Source organism: Alosa sapidissima, chromosome 1, assembly GCF_018492685.1.
Source record: "Alosa sapidissima isolate fAloSap1 chromosome 1, fAloSap1.pri, whole genome shotgun sequence".
In the NCBI taxonomy this organism is placed as follows: domain Eukaryota; kingdom Metazoa; phylum Chordata; class Actinopteri; order Clupeiformes; family Clupeidae; genus Alosa; species Alosa sapidissima.
This window is the reverse complement of record NC_055957.1, coordinates 11,606,084-11,628,605: the sequence shown is the minus strand read 5'-3', so window position 1 is coordinate 11,628,605 and position 22,522 is coordinate 11,606,084. Positions and strand designations below refer to the sequence as shown.

Below are 22,522 nucleotides of genomic sequence, written 5' to 3'. Positions count from 1 at the left end.
AATTGAAGAGATAAGATCTATTACATATCCGGGTTTATGGCGTTTGGTGATGTATACATTTTTTGTTCAGTGTAGGCTCATTGTTGACCGAATCGGAAAGTTTAAATGGGGGTCCGTGGGGGATGGTACATGTTTCCACTTCGGAACTATTAACAGGTTGCACTTCTTATTTGTTAAGCCATTTGCGAGCATGGCTGGGGACAGTGAGACACGGCTCAGATCCACTGAAAATGAACAGATAAGCAAACAACCTTTTCTTATCGGCGTATCTGGAGGAACAGCTAGTGGCAAGGTTAGTATTGATATTTATATTAACTTCAAGTGAATTTGTGACTAATCTAGACCCCAGGTTTTCGCTAGAAAGCCATGCAGTGGTATCGTGTCTTGTATAACGTTAACGTTTTCCCGGGAAAATTAATGTGTTTCTCTTTGGTCATTGAACCTTAACGTAGTTACTGTCAATGAGTCGCATAATTATTATATATTATGGCCTTGTTGACAAACTTACGTGACTAACATTGGCTCAGCCGAATAGCTAAGTGGAGCTAACGTTGGCTGGAAATAACATTGCGTGGCAGAGCAATATTCCATAGATTAAACATAGCCCCATGATTTTACATTTAATGCGTTTGAAATGTTTTTTTCCTGCACTGAAATGGAACTCTTCCTCCATCTGGATAATATCAGATTGACACGTGCGACTTCAGATATTCTATGGTCCGGGGCATGGGCTAATGTTAGCTAGGTAACGTTATCGTCCGTCGGGAGGAGGAAGTACCTGGGATGTGCATGGTAATATTTATAAAATGACGTCGGTGGCCTAAAGTCGTTGATCTCCGTTTAAGGAAATGGAGACAAAACAATAATAAAGCTCCTTTCTGTCAAGACTATATGGCTCCAGTAATAGTGGCCGATGTGGTTGTTGGTAGCCTACTCTATTTTAGTTTCTAAATTGAGATTAATTGTTAATGTATCGGTTTACATCAGTTACATTTTGACACAAGAATAGGTAGTGTACACCAGTCCCTAAAGTCTTTGATGAAGTCCCAAAAACTTTACTGGGTGTTCCATTTTATAAAGTTAGTTAAATTGGACCTGTGCCACATGTCCCATGGAATTCCCTTACATGGAATGTGGTGTTGGTTGACTTCAGAGTGGTCTAACACATGAGATGACCCACTTAGCTTGGAAACATTCCTGCCTCAATAAATTCTTACTGCTTATGATTTGGTCACCAATGAACTTACATGAAATTTACTAATGCTTAACTCTGGCAGTCCTCAGTATGTGCGAAGATTATGGAGCTGCTGGGGCAGAATAAGATTGACCATCACCAACGCCAGGTGGCCACCCTCAGCCAGGACAGCTTCTACAAAGAGCTCACCCCTGAACAAAAAGCCAAAGCAATCAAAGGCCAATTCAACTTTGACCACCCAGGTAAGATAAAACCCATTGGACCCAAAATGACATGAACAATCATTTCTGTTGCTTTCTTTTGTCTTGTTTTTTTTTTGTTCAGAGTTGTTTTATCATTGGTATCCTGTCTCATACATTTGATTCTGTATTGTTTTCGATTGCATTGACAGATGCTTTTGACAATGAACTCATCAAGAAGACACTACATGACATCATTCAGGGAAAGACCGTTCAGATTCCAGTATATGACTTTATCACCCATTCCAGGTCTTAAAAATACCTTGAACTCTTCAGGTTCAGAGCTGTTAATCGCTGTAAAATGATCAATCTAAAGAATGCATTTCTTTCATTGCTGATTTCAGAAAGGATGAGTTTGTGACCCTGTACCCAGCTGATGTAGTGCTGTTCGAGGGCATCCTTATATTTTACTCCCAGGAGATCAGAGACCTCTTTCAGATGAAGCTTTTTGTGGACACAGATGCAGACACTCGTCTCTCTCGAAGAGGTGAGACCCCATGCATGCAAGAAAAGCAATGGCTCTGAAATTTAAACTGAATAAGTTGTGTTGGTGTCTGTATTACACATTTATAATGGCATGCATTGTTTATGCTTGGGCCAGTTTTAAGGGACATTGAAGAACGTGGCAGAGACCTAGAACAGGTGTTGACCCAGTATATAACTTTTGTGAAGCCAGCTTTTGAGGAGTTCTGCCTGCCAGTGAGTTTGCTGCTCTTACCTGTCCCTCTGTTAATCCTCAGACTCTCATACCTACAGTTAGTCAGATGTTGCTTTTACTTTCTATTTTGTGTATGTAGTTACGTATGTATTGTTTCTAGACAAAGAAATATGCAGACGTCATCATTCCCCGAGGAGCAGACAATCTTGGTAAGGATGCATCTCTTCTACAGTATGACAGCATTGTTTGAGTTTTGAGACTGTGTGTGTGTGGGGGGGGGGGTTCTCTGCTGTTGACAAGCCACAAAGAGAAGGAATGTTTCTTCTTATATTTATAATGGACCATGAAATGTAATGGACTAATGTCTGGCAATGGTGTAAGCTGTCTTTCATTTTTCAGTGGCAATAAACTTGATCGTGCAGCACATACAGGACATTATGAATGGTGGATTCTCCAAACGACAGAGTGGTTGCATGAACGGTCATGTGACACCACGGAAACGGAGGACTTCAGAGTCCAGCAGGCCCCATTGATGTTCAGTCTTTGTCCTCTTCAGAAGGAGGACCATATGCAATGCCTGTGGATGGGGGGACAAGGCGAAAATGACATGGCCTTGGCAGGATTTACATGCATTTGTATTGTTTAACATTTTAGGACTTTATAATGGTTCCCATAATAGCAAAACAGTTTGTTTTATTTATAAAAAAAAACAAAGTGATTTGAAGAAAGAAGGAAATGGATTCTGTTTAAAAAAAAAAAAAAAAAAAAAAAAAAAAGCTGATATAGGTAAGTTGTCTCAGAAGAGCTATGATTACAAATGTGGACTTGTCTCAGAAGAGCTATGATTACAAATGTGGACTTGTACTGAAATATCTAGTTTTTAAATGTTTTTTTTTTTTTTTTTTTTTAAGGAAATCCTTCCTGGGTTTGATCTAAGGAAATACAATGGAATTCAGCAAAATGTGTTTTTGTGGTGATGGGTGTTCAGTTTATAATTTCTGAGTAGGGGGATTGGAAATGGGTTGAGCGGGGAAATGCTATCTTAAAATTCACTGCTTTCCCATTGTGTCTTGTCCCGCCTTGAACTGCATCATCAAATAAAGTGGATGGAGGAGACTAGAGGTGAGGCTTTTGAGGTTCCAGCTTTGTCTCCCTGCACCCTGGTGACTGGCATCTTGCCATCATGTGTTACATGTGAAAGGAGGTTCATGTCAAAGAACTGATTGCAACATGGAGAAAAAAAAATGTTATTTTCAAACTCTGGGCCTAGTTCTTTGTCTTTCACGGAGCCCCTAAGGGGACATGAGCAAAAAAAATCTAAAGTTTAGTTTCATGTGCTCACGTGAAACTTTCATGTGCGCACATGAAAGTTTTGTGTGCGCATGCAAAACCTTTTCACATGAAACTTTCACGTGCGCACATGAAACTAAACTTTAGATTTTGTTTTGCTCATGTTCCCTTAGGGGCTCCGTAGTCTTTCGTAGACTAAGCAATGAATAAATCCAATCTGGGTTTTTACTTTTGTACTTTTACTGTAATTTACCTGAGTTTTTTTTTTTTTTTTTTTTTTTTTCTTTCAGGGTTTCATTAGATTTGTCAGTTTGGTTCTATTGTTTTGTTTAGATGGCATGTTAATCATATTTAAATTAAATAAGGTTGCAATTTACATGTATATTTAATTGAAAATTACTTTCAAAAGCTAATGTAACTGGTGCAAATGGGGACAGTTTTGTGGCACTCGATGTAAAGTACCTCAGCTTTTCTAAAGCAGATTGCAGTGGTGAAAATCCAAAAACTGGGAAAGACTTGAATAAGAGGACCTTAACAAATGAATATGAATATTTTCTGACCTTTTCTTGGAGAAAATGAGCCATGTGTTGTCACATTGGTCGTCTCTAGCATTATCTGGTCAGAATTCCTGGAGTTATCCTGTGGATAAGTAGATTCAAACTTTGCGTGGTTTGGTCTGATCTTTTTGTATCATGTATCACTTTTCACACCAAAATGCAGAGTAATGCCTAGCATATTTTTTCCATTTAATTGTGAGCATTTTAAGGAGATTTAATCGATCATATTAAATGGTAGGCGAAGCTGCGAAATTTACCATATTGAACTGTGTAACGCAGTGAGTGATCTCCAGATGAGTAGGTGGATATAATTGCATACTCATGTGGTACATGTAACTGTATAATTTGTCAGAAGACGAAATAAATGTTTTGTATCTTAGGCCTATGTCGTTGTTTTTGTCTTCTGTAATGGACTACCTGTTTGTGTCGGTACATGCTTTAATTTGCACAGTATATGCTTGAACATGCACAGTAACTTCCACATTGGTTTACGACAGAATGAAGGCTCGTTCGACTTCGTGCTGCGTTGGCCAGATATGGCTAAACGTGATGCATGCTGGACTTAACAATGTATGTTTGGCATCACGTTTAGCCAGAGCTGCGCAGCGCTGCATAGATTCGAATGAGCCCAGGAGAGCCAGCCACTCGAGAGTGTTTGACAGCGCTTGCGCACAGCCTACGTTTACGTATGCAGGCGTGCATGCTTGACTAGAACTATTATTCCAAGATGGTGGTAAGTTTGGGTATAAGTGTTGCTGTCATGGTTCATTCAGTGTTTATACATTCAATTAATCACATGTATTACTTTCATGCAGAAATTTGGACTGCAATTCAAAGCCACTTTAGAAAATGTCACAAATGTACGACCTGTGGGGGACGACTTCAGGTGGTTTTTAAAGGTATCATTAGCTCAGAAAACTGGATGCATAGAATGACATGTAGAAGTGAATTTGAAACATGCTATTTTACAAACCTAGACAAAAGTCTATCTCAACTGATGTTGTAGTCTACGTTACGTTTAAAGCTTCTGCTACATGAAGATTTGAAGGGTTACTGGCCAGTGAACTTATGTTTTACTCTGCACTGGGCGTATTTGTCATAATCACAACTTGAACTAAATATGTGCTTGATTGGCGTGTAATGCGAAATATTATACTAACTTACATTTCCTGTCTACCATGCCGTTTAAACTGCATATCTTTGCATCGTAGCTCGTCCACGTAGTATGCTCATTGGCACCTGCTTGTGTGATCTGTAATGTGTATCTGTTCGGTCCTCTGATCAGCTTAAGTGTGGAAATTGCGGGGAGGTCCCAGACAAATGGCAGTATGTGAACCTCATGGTAAGCAAAATCAGTTTTTACAAGTAAAATTGTTTATCTTTCGTGCCTCAGGAATAATAATAATGATGATGATGATGATGATGATGAACAAAAGCTGTATTGTTTGGGACTCTTGTTGTTTTCCATCCAGAAATCCCAGTATTCAGTGCTGTTCTTTGGATTTCCCAAATTACTGAAATATTTAAATGTTGAATGTTATATTGAGTAGCAATGTGTAATGATCTAGTTTAAGTTGAAGAATCCAAGGTACTGTTCTCAGGCTTTCACTACACATTTTTATTGTGAACACATTTTATTGTTTTGCTCAATTTGAATTTGTTGTAACTGTAACAAAGCGAAGCAAATCCTGTGATATTTCTCTGCACAGGAAAGTACACCACTCAAAGGTGGACGAGGAAGTGCAAGTATGGTCCAGAAATGCAAGCTTTGTTCACGAGAAAACTCAATTGGTAAGTACCCATGCTGGTTAATTATTGTGCAGTGTATACCTCTTGTGTTTGTATTCCAATTTGGGGTAACATACACATGGATACCATTAATATAACATAATCAAAGATTTTTTGCATCTTCTACAGTTTGTATTAAAGTTATGCTAATGGTATCTCCTATGTTTCACATGTTCCCTGTAGATATCCTGAAAGACACAATTACACCATATAATGTGAGTAAAAAATAGTGTTGTCTGCGCCACATTATGTCCCAACAAGTGACAAAAAGGATGTACATAATTTAATCCATGTGTCTCAATGTTTCCTTTTTTGGTACTGTAGGCAGAGGACAATGAAACATTCAAAACCATGGTGCAGTTTGAATGTCGAGGATTGGAGCCAGTGGACTTCCAGCCACAGGTGATCCATTAAATGTCACATCTACACAAACACAAAGAATCTTAAAATTATAGAGATTAATAGAGGTTAATGGAAAGCGACAGTCAAAACCTGTCATGTATAATGGGTTCAACAATAATACCTGCCTACATTGCATGTGTTTCTACTCTTATGACAAATTTATTTATTTTCATTTGTTTGCACTAAAGATTGCACATCACTCAGCAACACCTTGACCATGAACGCAGTGAACTGTGTGAACTCGTCACACGCCCTCATCATCCCCCATCTTTCCCCCAGGCTGGTTTTGCAGCAGAGGGAGCAGAGTCAGGGACACCATTCCCAGAGGTCAACCTCCTGGAGAAAGTGAGTAGATTATATTTCTTGAAATATTGTAAGTGTATGTGTGTGTAATATGACATGTGCCTGGCTAAAAAATTTTGAAAAAGTAAAGTGTTTGTCTTTTTGAATGCAGCAATGCCAAAACAACCTGCCTATTGTTTTATTTATGTTTTAGGATTGGACAGACTATGATGAGAAGGTCAAGGAATCAGTTGGCATCTATGAGGTCACACACAAGTTTGTGAAGTGCTGAACACTGACTTAGTTGGAACTGCAAGCATCTGTGGAAGTTTCCATTAAACCAGTGTGGTTTTGGCCTTGGGCGATGAAGGAGCAGGGAGCAAAAGCAGGAAGAGGGATCATTTACAAGAATTATCAGTTGAAATGTGCTGATGCAATGTGATTGAATCTACAATAAAGTTGGAGGGAAAAACATTCAGTGTTACTTTGCAGATGTGATGCTTGGTAAAGCCTATAGAATTAAATGTTTTGTCCAAACTTAGTATTTTGACTGATCTGGCTGATTTGCTGTACCTAGCCTACTACTGCAAACCTTTACATGCATCCTAATTTAAACATATCACTAAGCCCAACATTATTCATACTCCTTGAATATTTAATATTTAGATTTAAAGGGATTTGTTTCTTATTATTTGACCAATAGGTTTCTTCTGACTGGAAATTACACTAGCACATGTCAAAAAAACAGCAAGACCTTGGGCTACAGATATGAATTTTAAAATAGCTCTTTCAAAAACATTTTTATTCTTATCCATACCCTTTCTAAATAATGAATGACTAATATTTTACAGCAATTAGGCTACAATTGTTCTTATAATTGATAAGCTTTTTGCATGTTTCGACCGTGATCTTTGAGGTGTACCCTTTAGCTGATCGGATTCAGGTCTGGACTCTGGCTGGGTCACTCTAAAAGGTTGATTTTGTTTGCTGCAACCCATTTCTTGTCCACTTAATGTTTCAGATCATTGTCTTGATTGCCTCGCTATCAAGGCAAGGAATCCTTTAAATGTTTTTAAATTGTTGTTGTTTCATTTCTGTGATGGTGTCATGTCCAGACAAGACTTTTTTTTGGCCGAATAAAAAATCAAAATCAAACGTAAAACAGAATTTGAATGAATAGTTGGATGTTTTTACAGCTGTATCTAGAGTGGTCTGTCAGAATGACAGCCCCTGACAGCGGAGTTGCATAATTGGCGTACACGGTTCAACCTCGACTAGCACCAGAGCCCGTCTACGGACATTCTCTGCTAGCACTCTGTCATTGTTCTCTACTGAGAGCTAGATGAGCAACTTTGAACATGGCTCCTGCAAAGAACAGAGTATTTTCTATTGGAGTGGGAATGACAAAGGTAGGTGTAGCAGGTATACCAAGTAAACATCTTAAAATTGCACTGAACCGAAAAATCTGGATATGTATTAACGTAATTGTTAGGCAACTGGTTAACAATTAAGTTACTGTAACGTTAACGTCGTAAAGTGAATATGTTGTGAACAAGCTGCTCACAGAAGTTAAAGTTAATTGAAACTTCTTGAACCAAGTAAATTATGTTTCATGTTTTAAGGTGTGCTATTAAGTGATAACAACTGAGTTGTCACTACGTTAAACGTGCTGTCTTAATCGAACTAGTTAACGTTAACCTAGCTGAATATAGTTTATTGATTGACGGTATAGTTTCATTTTATAGCAATTTTACGTTAACGTTATTTGTGACTGGTGCTTGTACGTAACGTTGCATGTTTAAGGACCTGATTAGCTTGTGCAAAGTTAGCTGGCTACTGCTGGACCAGTTTTAACCTAACAGTATATTGCCTGTGAGAGGCACCCAACCCAACCGAACCCACACTATGCAAGATGACAGCCTAATGATGTGTCAAATCGACAGTAAAAAAAAAGGCCATGGAGTAGCCTAACGTTAGCTAAATTAAAGTTAGCCATTTTTAGCTAGCTGATATTTACAAATAACAGACACGTGTTTCAAAAGTGTCGAGGCAGAATATGAGGATATATTCACTTCTCAACATATTTACAAGATCCTTCTATATCGACATAATAACTGCAGAGCTTGTACAGGCATAATTCAAAGTTCAAGGTTTGATATCAGTTAGTAGGTCATGGTTCACCACTACAAAGCAAGTATTTAATTTTGTAGTGCGAGAGCGCCCTCAAATGGTGAACTGTGGTGAAATCATACAGGTGGACAGAGTAGGCTACTGCCTTGAAAATGAATACTTTTTCTATGTGGTGGTAATGTAAGGATTTGTTTTCAGTTCATGAAACCAGGGGCGAGAGATTACCCTGAAATGGCAAAAGAAGCAGGTATGGTAACCTATACTTTGAAATTGAAATCATAGTGATGAATGAATGGATGTGATGAATGAGTTAAAAAAAATTCTGCTGTTTTTTAACTCCAGGTCAAAATGCCCTAGCAGACGCTGGAATCCCTTACAGCGCAATAGAACAGGCCTGTGTGGGTTATGTCTATGGTAGGCTATTCTCTACTTATATTTGAGCAATATCTTGCATACATCTGCTTTGAGGAGTTAAGCCTTGTAAACTTATTAATTCATTTATGAATAAATGTATGAAATTACATAGATTTGGGATCTCTTAGTTTGTGTTCAGCGTGAGGTGACACACATCTGTGCTCATATGTGATGGTTAGACTCACTTTCCGCTGTATTCGGTAGGTGACTCCACCTGTGGCCAGCGGGCCATCTACCACAGCCTGGGTCTGTCTGGCATCCCCATTGTCAATGTGAACAACAACTGCTCCACGGGCTCCACAGCACTCTTCATGGCTCGCCAGCTCATTCAGGGAGGTGAGAGATCAGGAGCAGAGCACTGCTAGCTCTCCCTGCTGTTCATGCAGCAGTTGAAGTGTGTGTAACCAAACCATGTTACCATTTTGACATGCTAATGAATCTCATATCACATTCAGATGTCTCATTTGGGCACTTTTTGGTGCCTGTCTAGAAGGCATATCCTACCACCATCTCCTTTGATACACTTGCCTTGTTATTAAACCTCTGCACTCTCATCCTCTGGTAGTAGTATTTTGTTGTTGTGATTATTTGTCACTAGGTCTCTTAGCTATTGGCAGAGGTGGAAGAAGTACACAATTCCTTTACTTAAAGGGGTAGCCTAGCATAGATCATTGAATCTGATTAGACCATTAGCTTCTCGCCTGCTAGCATCAGGTTTAAAAGTGACTAAGATTTCTTGTCTCCTCAAGTTAGAAAGTTTAATAAGACCAACAGAAAATGAAATGTAGCAATTTTCTAGGCTGATTTGACATGGAACTATACTCTCATTCAGGCATAATAATCCAGTCACTAACCAATTCGTCTGCTGCAGCTCAACCTTGTTGCTGGAAGTTAGCCTACAGGGACTATTTTCAGGTGCTGCAAGATATCATTGTGCTGCTGTGCCCATGGTGTTCCTTGATTATTACGCTGGAATGAGAGTATAGTTCCATGTCAAATCAGCCTGGCGGGGCGCCACTCTTTGAAGTTGCATGGCTGGTTTTCTCGGTAGGGACTCTATGCTGTATAGCTATGCTAGGTAAACGATTCGCTTATTACAAGTTTGTTTACCATCAAATTGGCTTCATAAAGGTGAAAATCTTGCATAGTGTGCCTTTAAGTGAAAGTATAGATACACCTTGTCAAATATTACTCCAATACAAGTGAAAGATGCTAAATCAGATTTTTACTTAAGTTGAAGTACAGAAGTATGTGCTTTAGAAAATACTTAAGTATTCAGAAGTACAAGTATTTTTCCTTTTGTATAGTAATGTAATGTTTATTTGGTCATTAATAGGGTACACATCCGTTGGTTGGTCATAGGACTTGATCAGACCTTTAGTTCCTTACATCCAACAAAAAAACCATTTGACCTATTTTCATTAGTTTGCAACTGTTCAAATAGATGCAATAATACACTTTAATCATTGTTAATTCTCTGTTCACAAATCTAAAACATTTTCAGTACAAAATCAGATAACTCAATTATGAGTAGATTATTTATCGTTTAATGATGTAGGCTAAAGATCTAGCTATGTGGTGAATGTCAGGTGATTGTCTAATTTTATTCCAACTTCACAATGATCATGGAGGATAGCCTGGTTAACACCAGACCACGTCTCAAATCTCAATTGCTTACAAGTTTGTCTGGGTTCAGGCTACATGGAGGATGGGATGAAGGATCTGCTGTCACCATCATTACCACAGCCAAGTTCAAATTGAACTAGTGAAAATATTTACTTCAAGATGATCTATCACATTATTGCATTTAAAAAAACACTTCAAAAGTATTCAGAATTCACTTCAAAAGTAACTAGTACTTCATGCTCATATTTCAAATGTAGTGGAGTCAAAAGTACAGTATTTGTCTTTCAAATATATTGAATAAGTTTGATTTATTAAATATAACATACTGATAGAGCATGACCGGTTACCTCATGTTTTCCTTTCCTGTGTCCCTGTCAGGTCTTGCGGACTGTGTGCTTGCCCTGGGCTTTGAGAAGATGGAGAGGGGGTCTCTATCCTCAAAGGTATAATAGTCTGCTGTTATGTCAACTGCCATGTTACTCAGCATATTTCTGTGTAGTCTTAGTTTTGGTCATGTTAGTAACTTTGCACAAACCATTAATATCCTCATGTTTTAATGGGTTGCTGGGAGTTGATTTGAATGTAAAATGTCAAGTAAAATCATGGTGGTCTCATATAGAGTTTCATTTTGTGCAGTACATGGACAGGACTAGTCCAATGGACAAACACATGGAGGTGATGATCAACCGCTACGGGATGGTGGCAGCCCCACCAGCACCCCAGATGTTTGGCAATGCTGGCCGGGAACACATGGAGAAGTATGGTACGCAAGGCTGCTCAGTCTGTTTGGTTCAGACAACTTGTAAGATTTGTAAAGACCAACATTGGAAACAAGACACTATCACCACCTTAGTTCTTAGAAAGTTTATACATATTGAACAAGTGAAAACTTAGTGCTGATATTTTATCCATCAGTTACAGTTTTCTACCTATCAAAAAAAATGGGCCCTAATTTGAATGATGTCTTTGAATGAGTCTTAAGTGTAGCTAGAGCTAATTTAAATACTAGGCAAATATGTATATGCTAATTTAACACCTTGGGCAATACAAGACTTGAACTGCCAACACTGATGCCACATGCTACACAATAGCTATAGTTCACGCATGAGAACTTTGCTTGTTGACAGACTTTGTACTTTTTGGTTGAATAAATTCAATGTACAGTGCAAAGTTTTTATCACCAAAAATGTGCTCTGTACTCTGAACAACAGTTAACTACAGTCAGTCAAGTCAAATGCTATGGTGAATGTATGTTTTATGTGTTAGGACATAGTGAGATATATATATATATAGATTCAAGGCACTGATATTTATTTTTGATCATTTACAGGCACCAAAGCTGAGCACTTTGCCAAAATTGCCTGGAAAAACCATAAGCATTCAATCAACAACCCGTGAGTGAACACACCCCCACATTCCCACACACAGTGAATAGGGAACTCACCAGAGTTAAATTACTCCTTCATTTGAGTAAAGGGCCATTTGATTTGAAAAAAGATTGCCTTCATTTCTTCCTAATGTTTTGGCATGTTGTAGCCAGTTCCTTATTTCTAAATCCATGCACCAGTGTACTATATTCCCTCAAATATATAAAGAAATTGAGTATCCTAAATAAAATTAGAACCACATATTTAGCCAGAGGTGGACTTGGAAACAGTGGTTGAGTTGAACTCTGATCTCTGTTACAGGTATTCTCAGTTCCGTGATGAGTACAGTCTAGAACAGGTGATGAAGTCCAGAAAAGTATTTGATTTCCTCACTCTACTGCAGTGCTGGTAAGGGTTTCCTCTTTGTCAACAAACCTTAAAGTTATCTAAGAAGTAATTTAATTACTACTGTGCAGGAGCGGTGCATGGAAGTAATGTACTGGTGCCATCAGTGCTACTGTAGATAACAGGTGAGTTGCTGTAGTGTCCTTGAAGTCAAGGTCCTTTTTGTACTTGAGAAGTGACCATGAAGGATGTAATGAAATGTTTCTCACAGTTCACTGATAAGATAAATGTATTACAGGGGAATCTTTTCTGATCTTTTTTTTGCCCTGTCAGAAAAAAGATGTAAAAAAACTTTTACATCATATCCAAAATGCCACTGAGTAGCCTTGTAACCTATGTATTTAACTTTCTTAAGTGTATGTTTTATCAGGACACAAATATATTTGTGCAAAACAATGAAATGATTATGCGACCCCTTCATGTAACATTTATAGCTTTCGGGTGTTTAACTATGACTTGCTTACTTTAAGAGGTTTTTAGTATACTTCATTGTAAAGGGGTTCAATTCACAGCCCCACATCAGATGGTGCCGGAGCAGCCGTCTTGGCCAGTGAGGACTTTGTTAGGAGTCATGGTCTGGAAAACAAAGCTGTGGAGATCATTGCCCAGGAGATGGTGACCGACACGGCCTCCACCTTTGAGGAGAACAGCTGTCTGAAAATGGTGAGAACCACAACTGTGGTTTGATAGACTGAGGAACAGTGAACATTCAAACAAACACAGGCTGTCTTCAGGGCAGTATGGGTCATATTATTACTTTTAGTGCATCATCGTGTTACTGATCAAATTGCACATGAGAAATTATACGAGTTCACCCCTCCTCATTAGGTGGGATATGACATGACACGGACAGCGGCTGCAAAGTGCTTTGAGAAGTGCGGGCTGACCCCATCTGATGTGGACGTCATTGAGCTGCATGACTGCTTCTCTGCCAATGAGCTCATCACATACGAAGCCCTAGGCCTGTGTGAAGAAGGTGTGTACACTGTGGTTTCCTGTCAAGCTAAATATCCCAAAAAAAAAAAGATGATAAAAATTGATTGTAGCTCATTCTCCACCTCAGAAACACATTCGTGTTTTTTGAACGCGTGGTTGAGGTGAATGTAGTCATTTTGGGGGTTGTTGGTCCATGGTCAGAAGTTAGTCAGTCCCTTCTGCAAACAGAAAAATAATGCCAGACAGCAAACATTGTGTGCTCATGTTACAGCCTCATGGATCTTTCTTGTGTAAAGGTTGTGTTACATCATCAGTCAGTTTTCTGTGAAGGTAATCAAACCCTTCAATTTTGTCAACTTTAGAATCAAGGAAAATATCAATCATTTTTAAAAATGACATGTAATCAGCCAGTCTACCTCAGGTCCAAATATATGAACACATGTTCTCCAGCCTAAGGACTACACTTGTTATTTGTAGCACAATTAGCAGTTGTACTGAAAATTGATTTGTCATTCTTCAGGTGTGAAGTAATTTTCTCAAGACATTTGGTTTGGGTCTGTGTTGTATGAATTTGACTGAAACCAAAGCAAAGAGTTCCATATCTGTCATCCTGTCATCTGCAAGTATTTAGTCATTAGGGGCTTTTGGACCCAAGTTTGACAACGGAACCATATAGTGATAGCGGGAGTGCATGTGCAGTCTTCGCATGTGTGCTAAATGTGTCAGATGAGATCACAGTAGCCTTTGAAATGCCAATATTGCTGTGGGTCTGGCCAGTAGAGGCAGCCGTGGCCTACTGGTTAGCGCTTCGGACTTGTAACCGGAGGGTTGCCGGTTCGAACCCTGTCCAGTAGGAACGGCTGAAGTGCCCTTGAGCAAGGCACCTAACCCCTCACTGCTCCCCGAGCGCCACTGTACCAGGCAGCTCACTGCGTCGCGATTAGTGTGTGCTTCACCTCACTGTGTGTTCACTGTGTGCTGAATGTGTTTCACTAATTCACGGATTGGGATAAATGCAGAGGCCAAATTTCCCTCACGGGATCAAAAGAGTATATATACTAATACTATAATAGTTTTACAATGAATAAAATGCTAAGTAATTTATACAGCAATTGGGTTCTATGGAACTATTTATTTGTTTCTGATTGGCCGAGAGACATTCCATGAGTTGGAATATTCCTGGACATTTCAACTCAGACTTTGCACAGCTAATAATAAATCATGCCGCGATACCAAAGATCCTTAATATACAACCGTCTCTGGCGATACAATGCGAAGATTCACTTTTCTTCATCTGCTTCATCTAATTGGAGTACAATATGTGATTGGAAAACAACAAGAAACGCCTTTATACTCCCCAGACTCTGAATCTTTCAATGGATTTAATGAACATGTTTTCCTTCCTTGGAACACTGGATGTTCTGAGGTGTTGGTTTTGTTGGTGTGAGCCAATTACAGTGATGGTGTGTCTGGGCATTTACAGGGAAGGCAGGCGAGCTCATAGATAGAGGAGACAATACCTACGGGGGCAAGTGGGTGGTGAACCCCAGTGGAGGCCTCATTTCCAAAGGTCATCCCCTTGGAGCCACAGGTAAGCCACTGGCGTCTTTTTTAACCTTTCAACTTTTGAGGTATCCCAAAGAGTGACCTTTCTTTCTTATGTGGAATTGAGAAAATGTGTCTGGATATATAGTGCCTATAAAAATAATTCATCCCCTTAGATATTTCATCCAGAGTTCAGTGAAATCTGTCATTAAGAAGTGGAAGGAATATGGCACATGTGCAAATCTGCCGAGGCCAGGCTGTCCCTTACAAACTGAGTGACTGTGCAAGAAGATGACGAGGGAGGCCACCAAGACACCTATGACAACTCTGAAGGAGTTAAAAGCTTCAGCAGCTGTGATGGCAGAGATTCTTCAAGTTGTCAAGCTGTAGACACTTAGCAGTGCAGACCACAAGATCTAAAAGACACCAGCCCTGGGAGAAGTCATGTTAGGCCTTGTTATACAGATATCCTGCAATAATCAAGGGAAGACAACAACAGACAACATTATTCCATTGTTTAATAACCTAAACAGAGGCCCAATTATTCTGTGGTTAAAACCCAGTGTAAACGGGCGGTTGATATGAATTTCAGCATGACATTTTCCGGCATCAATATCATCTGATACCACCAGGAGTCACCAGAGCTCAGTTGCAGTCCACCCTTCACTCGCCTCCCCTCTATGTTTTTCCACAATCTCTCCTGCCAAATTGGCGTGACTCATGCCAGGCGTGGTAATTAACCCCGACTGGCTGTGAGAGTAATTCCGGCAGTCTTATGAGCACCGCAGTCTTCTCTTCTTGTCTTCCCGCCTTCCTTCCCTCCTCCCACTCTCTCTTTCCCTGCATCTCTCCTTTTTCTTTTTCTCCACCTTCAAGTCCGTCTCTCCATCAATCACTTCATCCACTCCCTATCTCCTCTCGTCATCCTCTCTGGTGCTCGGTGGCAGTTGGTTCAGTTTGCCAACGTGAAGGGGGAAAGTTCATGCCGTTTCATCACAACCTCACAGAGAGGACGTGCTTCACTGATTGGATTTCTCTCTCTCTTTTCTTTCTTTGTGTCTATCCTGCTTTTCACTCTTCTTTTCACCACTCTTTCTCCATCTTCGTCTCTCTGTAATGAAGTCCTAACAATACCATGAATTGTTACCTTTCACCACCCGACTGTCTGTTTTTGGAGAGAAGAGGGTATGTGGGAGATGCTTGAGTGTGTTAAAATGACTTGTCTCACAAGGACATGAGTTGTAAACTAGCAGTGCACCACAATGTGAGAAAGTCTCCACCGGAGTCAGATAAAGGCATGTATCAAGTGCATGTTGTGTGTCTGTATGCTACTGAGACCTTGAATTTTCCCTTGGGGATCAATAATCTATCTATCTATCTATTATCTATCTATAATACACATGAACACAAGTGTCCAGTCAAGTGGATTGTGTATGCAGAGTACGCAGCTAAAGCAGCATATCCTAACATATCACATACATTTAGATGTCTGTTATTAAAATGTGCAGAAGATTTGCTGTAATAAGGAGGTCGATTTTCACTTTTGGTTTCCCATCAGTCATCCTGATTCAGACATTGTGGCAGTTATCTCTCACCCCATAAGCATGACCAGGTCAAGAAGCACATCCCTGTAATTTCCCATACTCGCCCCCATCTTCTCAAATATGAATCATGAAAAATGGACAATACTGCATGAGACCAGCCCTGGGTAAAGGTCCTTACCCTTATCTTCAGTCCCTTATCTTGCAGTGGTTTCCAAGTAAAAAGCCCATTAGCCAAAGGTGATGAAATACTTAGCTTCAGCGGCCTCAGCAGAGCTGGTCCGCCCAATATTAGAATGGGTAAGGGTGTGAAGTGCATCACTCTCTCTTGTAGAGGAAACTGTTGGCTTATGGATTTATTTTGCTAGTGTCAGTATTCACAGGACTGTTTATTTGGGCAGGGGTGTAAGGGATCTTTCAGGGAAAGATATGCCCCGGTCACTCTGAGTTCATGGATGGAAATAAATGGTTCCTGTCTATTGGCAACAGAGCTGAATACCCACACAAATGTACACTCCCACACATCCACAAAGAAACATTGTCTGTGGACTATATATGAGGACTTATTATTTTCATATGTGCTGTACTTAGTTTACTCTGTACTACATCGCCCCACTGCATATTCAGCTCGTGTTTCCTTCTGCATGGTGGCACACTGAAAACTTCCAAGTCCATTTCATGCGGGTTTTAAGAGCTTATCTTTGAATGATAGTGAATATTAGAGAGTAGAGTGGTTGACTGGATGAGGTTTGCAGCCATTGGATTGCACTGGATTAAAGATACATTCTAATCCAGTGCAGTCTTCTAACTCAAATTGCAGTGTATGGTTCTTCAACTGATGCCATAATAGAGTTCTTTTAGCCTATAGAGTAGGTTTAACAAATCCTGAGTTGATCTATCCTGATGAAGCTCTGGTGGGTATTTCAGGAAAGAGGTTGATCAAACTCAGTTTAACTCTGATCTTTGAGACTTCAGATCCAATACAGCTGAACTGAGTTAGTGTTTCAGAGTTCGAGATGGCCTAACAATTTTGAAAAGCCATCATCAGATACGAGTCACCATGGCCACCAGTGAAAAAAAGATTCATCCCACTTGTTACGTAACTCCCATTTCAGAAATTCTATTAGGTGCCTATGAGCACAATGTGCACATTTTCATATTTAAAAATGCAAATGCAGTGCACTTGGAGACTTCTGTGAAACTGGTTTGTGCTGTAGAAAAGATCATTTGTGTGGTATGTTGAAACTCTAGGATATTTGCCTACACCTTACTTGACAGTGTCGACATAAAAGCTTACACATTATGGATTTTAAATACTGTATAGCTTATGTGCTCCCTCTTTTTTTTCTCTCTCTATCTCGCTCTCTGCGATTGATTGGTAAGGCCTGGCGCAGTGTGCGGAGCTTTGCTGGCAGCTGAGGGGAGAGGCTGCGGAGAGGCAGGTGCCGGGGGCAAAGGTGGCCCTGCAGCACAACATCGGCCTTGGAGGAGCTGTGGTGGTCACACTCTACAGGATGGGATTCCCTCAGGATACACGGTCAGAGGGGTGCTTTGTTTTTTCTCTGTTGCTTTTCACTGGCCTAAATGGTCAGGGGTTCGGCTTGGTCTTATATATGCCCATTCTCTAAATGTAATGTGTATTTTGCTTGGCTTGGTGGGTAGTACTGTATGAAGTGTTAAATTGTGAGATTGCCTGAGACTGATAGCGTTCTGATTGCTCTGTACAGAAAGCCTTTTCCCTGAAGTTCATGAAACCTCTTTATGAAAAACCATTACAATCATTTGAGTTAGTCTGCAAAGGTATAATTGTATGTAAAGAACTTATGCAACCATGCTGAAAATACAGTCGGTTTGATTTTGTTCAGTCTTTATCCGAATTATCCAAATTATTCCAAATGTCCAGGGTCATAGTGTTGTTTTCAGACATTTTAGTTATGTCAGTTTAGATAGTTTGGTTAACCATTATCGGTCCTGTAATTTTGATATAATTCTGCAATGTCAACATACCAAACATTACTAAACTAACACATTATGTTAACAAACAACAATCAGAGAATGATGCAGATGAATGTTTATATGGATATACAGTATATTTCAGTTGAAACATTTTGTTTGAACAGCAGACAAACTGTTGATATTGTGTCTCATAAAGAGTGCTATAGGTCATTTTGCAAACCTTTGGACCTGGGTGAAGTAGTTGCTGAATGTCTCTCTCCATGTGATAACCTAAACATGTGCCCCAGGCCTTAGGAAATGTTTCTTTGTTTGCCTTGTCAGGCCCCGGATTGGAGCAGTGCTCACTAGTGCAGCCAGTGACTTGGATGGCTTCAAAGCTAGTGCTGTCTTTAAAGAGATCGGCAACAAATTAGAAGAGGTACCAAAGTTGAACCACAAAGTCTTATATTTCAGTTACTCAACACGCATTACTTTGTGAATCGTTCTGCAAATGGGAAGAATAGAGAACAAACAATAGGTCAAGGCTGTAGTGAAAACAGAGCTATCTGCACGCAATTTTAAGCTGTTTTCTCTCCACATTCCCATCTTGGCAGGAAGGCGAGCAGCTTGTGAAGAAGATCGGCGGCGTCTTCGCCTTCAAGGTGATGGGTGGCCCAGAAGGGGCGGATGCCTTGTGGGTCGTGGACGTGAAAAACGGCAAAGGCTCAGTGACCAACGATGCAGGTCAGCAACAGTGGACAAAAAGATCATCAGTCACACTAAGCTAAGCTTGCCTTGACCATTAGTCTGACTGATTTCTCAATTTGATGATGAAAGTACTAAAACATTGAGTAAGTGGATGTGGAAGCCTCTCTTCCCCTTAGTAAGTGGTTGGTATATATGATCTCTCATATGGAAGGTCACAGCTCTTACATCCAATGTTGTACACTTTCTGACTACATCAAACAAATACTTCTTCAGCAGGAGACATAGAGAGCCTCTTCACAGGCTTTTAACCATTCTCAGTGGATACCAAGCCAAGCCAATCTTGCACAGAGAAATGCACAGAGAATGATTATTTGTGGCCTTGTGAGGCTACAGGAATGTCTATAGCATGCCAACACCAAGTCAAGCACATTTTAATGGTACTTTTTTGTCCTAAAAAAGGACACTTGAGCCATGATCACATTGAATTTGCTTGGTTGTAGAAGCCCTAAGAGAGGGTCTAATGGGCGATGTCCACTAATGGTGGCTATTTTTAAACATCAGAGTGCATCCTGCCTCGATGGTTGTCCCTTGATTACCTACCTTGTAATACATTGCTGTGACGACACGATCCATCAAAAACCCCATAGACTCTCCGCTCCACGGGACTTTCGGCTGCTGCTGTTGTGCCTTTGAGCAAGGCAGTTAGCCCTGAGATGCTCCGGGGACACTGGCCCTGTATTGATTGACAGATGGAAGTAGCTGTGTATATAAGGGTCAGCCAAATAAATGAATAATATAATGAAGAATGAATGAATAATTTAGAATAAGTAAACATTCTGTTTTCTCTGACTATCCCCTCTTGATTTTGTTTTATAGTTTTGTATTGAAGTGATGTTGATGATCCAAATGACTTGTAGGATCAGACATCTTAACTTATTTATATCCCTCTCTCTCTTTCCCCTTCCCGTCTCTCACAGATAAAAAAGCAGATTGCACCATCGCCATGTCAGATGAAGACCTTCTATCCCTGATGACCGGGAAAATTAATCCACAGACTGTAAGTGTTCATTGTCATTTCCAAGAATAGTTTAGAAAGCTGCTGGAAATAAGAGAAGGACAGCATTGTGTCTGCTTTGATTTGAGAAAACAAACTCTTGTTTTTCATCGTTACCTGGACCGCCTCCAAAATAGAACAGAGGAGAAAACCTGTTGGGAGACACTGCTTGCACACATTACTGAAGGGGCTACACACCCGTGTGAAGGGTCCGTTCATCACCACCTTCTAATTTGATTGGTTTTGCAAAATCTCAGACAGATAGTTCTGTTTATGCAGAGTCACTCTTGATGATAAATAGACTAACAGAGCTGATGGACTCTTTGTGTCATTGTGACTGATGACCGTCTGAGCACTGGGTCATCATTGGGATTCTTTAGACAAATTGTGCCGTAAAAGACCGCTTGCCCATTCTGTATATCCCGATCAAAACCACGTCTTTTCACAGTGAATTCTACAACAGTTTAATGAAACCCCGGGGCTTTGCCATTTAATTTATTAATGAAGCAAAATGTATTCATGTGCGCACCTCGGCAACTCAACCACATCCATTAAAGAAGTCATCAAATTTGATTGAAAAGAGACAGACTAGGAATATTTATTTTTATTAAACATTGATATGAAATTGATGAGAAATATCTGTTTGTGTGACGAATGCATATGAAGACTGTGCCTCAGCAGCCTGCAAATTAGTCTGTCATACACAGAAAATGCATCATGCTTGACAACCTGAGACAACCTTCGCACTGCTTGTGTTCGCGCTGACTAGTGTAGATGATGTGATGGCTGGGGGATTGGCTGCCCAAGGATGTTCTTCTTTCTCTTTCCTCCACTACGATTTCCACCCGCCTGTCAAAAATGAGAGTTTAATTGCAGTCTCTGGCTTTTAAACCTATTAGAAATTGCATTTCTTTATCTGTCCACGTTCTCTTTTTGCTGTGGCAATGCACGCATGATAAGTGTTGTTAATGGTTTCTTTGTAAATGTGTATGTGTTCATCACAGACTGTGTTTTAGTGTTTATAATATATATATCACACTCATTCCAGTATTTTTCTAATCATCATCTCATTTTATCCAAAGGCATTTTTCCAAGGAAAACTGAAGATCACTGGAAATATGGGAATGGCCATGAAACTTCAGAACCTGCAGATGACCACTGGCAAAGCAAAGCTGTGAAGTCACACATCCTTGATTCATGTATTTGTCTTTCTTCCCCTTTACAAGCGTTGATAAGATTGACAACCTGTCTGTGAACTTCAGATTAATAATTGCTGCTTACTAACAATGATCAAGAGCATTTTATGGCCACGTCAGTCTCAGTGTGGAAACACCATGGTCCTGTCTTTCTTGTAGAGACTGATGTCTAGCAAAACTGTGTCTCTCTTGCACAAGCACTACACTAAGTAATTGTTAAATGGTGTTAAAAGGCCCTACCGTGAGTTTGTGAGACTGTTTACAGTCTTTAACCTGAGTAATTCTTGTGCTATTTCCAGTACATATAAAAATTGATGATGAGGCTGGCAGGAGTAAATGTTGTTGTATGCACGTCTCACAGGGAGGCTACCCCGGGCGCGTAACTGAAGCGCTCCGTTCGCGACGCGTAAAATCTATTTTAGAAGACTGGTCTATTTCTTTCGAACGTACGTGCCGCCATCACATGAAATGCCATTTTACTTTATCATTACATTAATAATTCCCTGAAGACTTTGATATTAATTAATGTGGACAGTGCAATTGCAGTGGCCCTTGGGTGATTAATTGTGATTTGTAGTATAGTTGTTGACATTTAAGTACCGGTACATTGTATATGAACCACAGATGAATTTCATGGCAGATGAGACATGAGGCATTTCTACTGCAGTTTGTAAGACATAAATTGTTTGCTAATTACATACTTGTCATCCACCAGAATAATTAAATAACATTACATTTTGGGGAAAAAAACACAAATGTGTGTAGTAGGGGGTCTATGCAATTTTCAATGTAATTTTTTGGAGAGCGATTGGTCTTCTTTAGTGATTGAACTTGTGTCTCCATTTTTTCTGAGTAGTTTCTTATACCTCTCTCACATTTTATATTTTTCTCTGTTAACAAGACACTACAGGTGAACAGGGTATATTTTTAACTAATATACCGGTACTACTATGAAATGTTCCCAGTTTTGTTTACAAGATATGAAAAACAAAATTGAGAAAACAACCTGTATAGATATGGAATTGTAATTGATCAGTGTCCAACAGGAAAAAATGGAGACATTTTTCTCACTTTTTAAGACACCAAGAATCAAGATATGACTGTCTCCAAAAATAAACTAATGAAAATGAAGGGCACTCACACTGGATACATTTCCCTCCCCCTTACTAATGGTTGAGGAGGCCACTTTTGTTGATTTGTATCAAATAAAGCTTCTATTAATTTTCTATCTACTTGAAGACTGATTTCTACAAT

At 39.7% G+C, this 22,522-nt stretch overlaps 3 protein-coding genes across 5 annotated transcripts; all 3 read left to right on the top strand.

The window, feature by feature from the left end:
* The first annotated feature begins 27 nt into the window (after window positions 1-27).
* On the top strand, window positions 28-13,340 carry uck2b (uridine-cytidine kinase 2b). 2 transcript variants are annotated; one of them, XM_042058247.1, is made up of 8 exons: window positions 34-292; window positions 1,278-1,437; window positions 1,587-1,683; window positions 1,779-1,921; window positions 2,036-2,133; window positions 2,253-2,301; window positions 2,492-2,878; window positions 3,004-4,318. In XM_042058247.1, the coding sequence occupies exons 1-7, from the start codon at window positions 50-52 to the stop codon at window positions 2,623-2,625; spliced, it is 924 nt and encodes a 307-aa protein (XP_041914181.1). In that variant the 5' UTR covers window positions 34-49; the 3' UTR covers window positions 2,626-2,878; window positions 3,004-4,318. The 2 variants fall into 2 exon arrangements, with proteins under 2 accessions (XP_041914182.1, XP_041914181.1); XM_042058248.1 differs by lacking the exons at window positions 2,492-2,878; window positions 3,004-4,318 and adding an exon at window positions 13,330-13,340 and having other exon boundaries at window positions 28-292; window positions 2,253-2,353.
* Window positions 4,591-6,885, top strand: czib (CXXC motif containing zinc binding protein). Its single transcript, XM_042058269.1, has 8 exons — window positions 4,591-4,672; window positions 4,755-4,838; window positions 5,225-5,281; window positions 5,649-5,730; window positions 5,911-5,942; window positions 6,052-6,129; window positions 6,409-6,474; window positions 6,626-6,885. Exons 1-8 carry the CDS (start codon window positions 4,667-4,669, stop codon window positions 6,701-6,703), a joined length of 483 nt encoding a protein of 160 aa, XP_041914203.1. The 5' UTR covers window positions 4,591-4,666; the 3' UTR covers window positions 6,704-6,885.
* Window positions 7,645-22,500, top strand: scp2a (sterol carrier protein 2a). 2 transcript variants are annotated; one of them, XM_042058087.1, is made up of 16 exons: window positions 7,648-7,820; window positions 8,740-8,788; window positions 8,884-8,955; window positions 9,160-9,291; window positions 10,960-11,024; window positions 11,218-11,344; window positions 11,912-11,975; window positions 12,270-12,356; window positions 12,866-13,016; window positions 13,182-13,329; window positions 14,773-14,880; window positions 17,759-17,912; window positions 18,653-18,749; window positions 18,925-19,054; window positions 19,996-20,075; window positions 21,155-22,500. In XM_042058087.1, the coding sequence occupies exons 1-16, from the start codon at window positions 7,770-7,772 to the stop codon at window positions 21,248-21,250; spliced, it is 1,611 nt and encodes a 536-aa protein (XP_041914021.1). In that variant the 5' UTR covers window positions 7,648-7,769; the 3' UTR covers window positions 21,251-22,500. The 2 variants fall into 2 exon arrangements, with proteins under 2 accessions (XP_041914027.1, XP_041914021.1); XM_042058093.1 differs by lacking the exons at window positions 17,759-17,912; window positions 18,653-18,749; window positions 18,925-19,054; window positions 19,996-20,075; window positions 21,155-22,500 and adding an exon at window positions 15,011-16,143 and having other exon boundaries at window positions 7,645-7,820.
* Window positions 22,501-22,522: the final 22 nt, after the last annotated feature.

Excerpts from the sequence above, each read along its gene's own strand:
- scp2a (XM_042058087.1), top strand. The coding sequence starts at position 7,770 with ATGGCTCCTGCAAAGAACAGAGTATTTTCTATTGGAGTGGGAATGACA. Across the intron at positions 8,956-9,159 it reads CTGTGTGGGTTATGTCTATG|GTGACTCCACCTGTGGCCAG; the intron begins GTAGGCTATTCT and ends TGTATTCGGTAG. Across the intron at positions 17,913-18,652 it reads GGATTCCCTCAGGATACACG|GCCCCGGATTGGAGCAGTGC; the intron begins GTCAGAGGGGTG and ends TTGCCTTGTCAG.
- czib (XM_042058269.1), top strand. Across the intron at positions 5,282-5,648 it reads GGCAGTATGTGAACCTCATG|GAAAGTACACCACTCAAAGG; the intron begins GTAAGCAAAATC and ends TTCTCTGCACAG. Across the intron at positions 6,475-6,625 it reads AGGTCAACCTCCTGGAGAAA|GATTGGACAGACTATGATGA; the intron begins GTGAGTAGATTA and ends TTTATGTTTTAG.
- uck2b (XM_042058247.1), top strand. The coding sequence starts at position 50 with ATGTATACATTTTTTGTTCAGTGTAGGCTCATTGTTGACCGAATCGGA. Across the intron at positions 1,684-1,778 it reads GACTTTATCACCCATTCCAG|AAAGGATGAGTTTGTGACCC; the intron begins GTCTTAAAAATA and ends TGCTGATTTCAG. Across the intron at positions 1,922-2,035 it reads CACTCGTCTCTCTCGAAGAG|TTTTAAGGGACATTGAAGAA; the intron begins GTGAGACCCCAT and ends TGCTTGGGCCAG.